Consider the following 1,302-nt stretch of genomic DNA (forward strand, 5'->3'; position numbering starts at 1 on the left):
AACCAATTTGTGCTCTATCCAAAAGTGCCTCCCCCCCCCAGTGGCACAGCGGTATGTCTACGGACTTACAACGCTAGAAACCGGGTTTTGATACCCGTGGTGGGCAGAGCACAGATAGCCCATTGTGTATCTTTCTGCTTAAACTACAAACAAACAAACAAAGCTATTAAAAAAAAAGAAGTTACAACTGGAAATTGAAAATTCTGGCTTATATAAAAGATTATTATTTAATTAGAAGATTATATAACCGCAATATTGAGGGAAAGATATTCTGAAATACTTACTCCAGTCATTAGACAACCATCGTAAACTTTCACTAAACCACCCATTCTCATCTGAAGCACGAATCTACAAACTGGCGGAGCAGACTTGAAGAATCTACGAAACAGAGCAACGAAAGTTACTCAATAGAACACAAAGACATTAAAGACAAGACGAAGAAGTGTTTGTTTAACCAAATGAAATGTTTTTGTGAATATTTTAGTATGAACGAGAACTTTGACAATTATCTTAAGAGGTGTTTAGGAAACAGCATTTCGTATAGTAGAAAAAAACAATACAGCGAGAAAATAAGCAATCTACATGCACAACTAAGCGTGATATGAAATTTTTGAAGAAAAAAAAAAAGAAAGTAACATTTTATCGTTTTAGTTTTATAGCTAGCCCTAATTTACCAGCCTTAAAGGGCAACAATTATCATTATGCGTGAGTACTATTACACAAAATAACTAGTCATAGATATGCGCTTTGACTTGTATAAATTTCACAATCAAAAGCAAATGATGATAGTACTTAAGGTAATTCTGAAAATGCGAAGAAAACAGGCAAACAAATGAAGTCTCGACTCTAGCTTTTCTTAACTGGGGGAGCAGTGAGACATATAATGGGGCCAAATCTAAAATAAACCTAAAATTGATTTAATAGACGGCATTAGTTTGGGGGGAATGACATTTCAGGGGGAGTGCCCCCCCCGATAACGCCGGCTTTGGTTAACTTTATGTATGGTAACAAGTGTGGTTTCTCTTTAGTGGTGAGAAGGGTTAACTACATCTGACTGTACTTATGTGCAGCACCACAGAAAATGTTTTGTTCGTGACGCTGGTATGTCAAATACTACCTGAAACTTAGCGCCTTCCCAAATTACGGAGGCCGTGCGTGGTTTAGTGGTTAGAGTGCTCGGTCTGTGAATCCGAGAGTTCAAGTTTCGCGTCTCTTCGCTGCAAAAATTCGCTCCGCACTTTGATGCTGTTGGTGTGCTTCGTAGAAAAACGACGGTTAAGTCCCACTATTCGGTCAGACAAG

The 1,302-nt window shown here is 38.2% G+C and overlaps 1 protein-coding gene across 1 annotated transcript in view; it reads right to left on the minus strand.

Annotated features, from left to right (window-relative positions):
• The window catches only part of LOC111083745, a gene marked incomplete at its 5' end in the record, with an annotated part of 15,853 nt that overhangs the window by 7,177 nt on the left and 7,374 nt on the right, over window positions 1-1,302 (minus strand). Inside the window, one exon of the mRNA XM_022380414.1 lies at window positions 285-378. Within this exon, the coding sequence (XP_022236122.1) occupies window positions 285-378 (94 nt within the window). The remainder of the gene's footprint in view (window positions 1-284; window positions 379-1,302) is intronic.

This window comes from Limulus polyphemus, unplaced genomic scaffold, assembly GCF_000517525.1.
Source record: "Limulus polyphemus unplaced genomic scaffold, Limulus_polyphemus-2.1.2 Scaffold10998, whole genome shotgun sequence".
Classification (NCBI taxonomy): domain Eukaryota; kingdom Metazoa; phylum Arthropoda; class Merostomata; order Xiphosura; family Limulidae; genus Limulus; species Limulus polyphemus.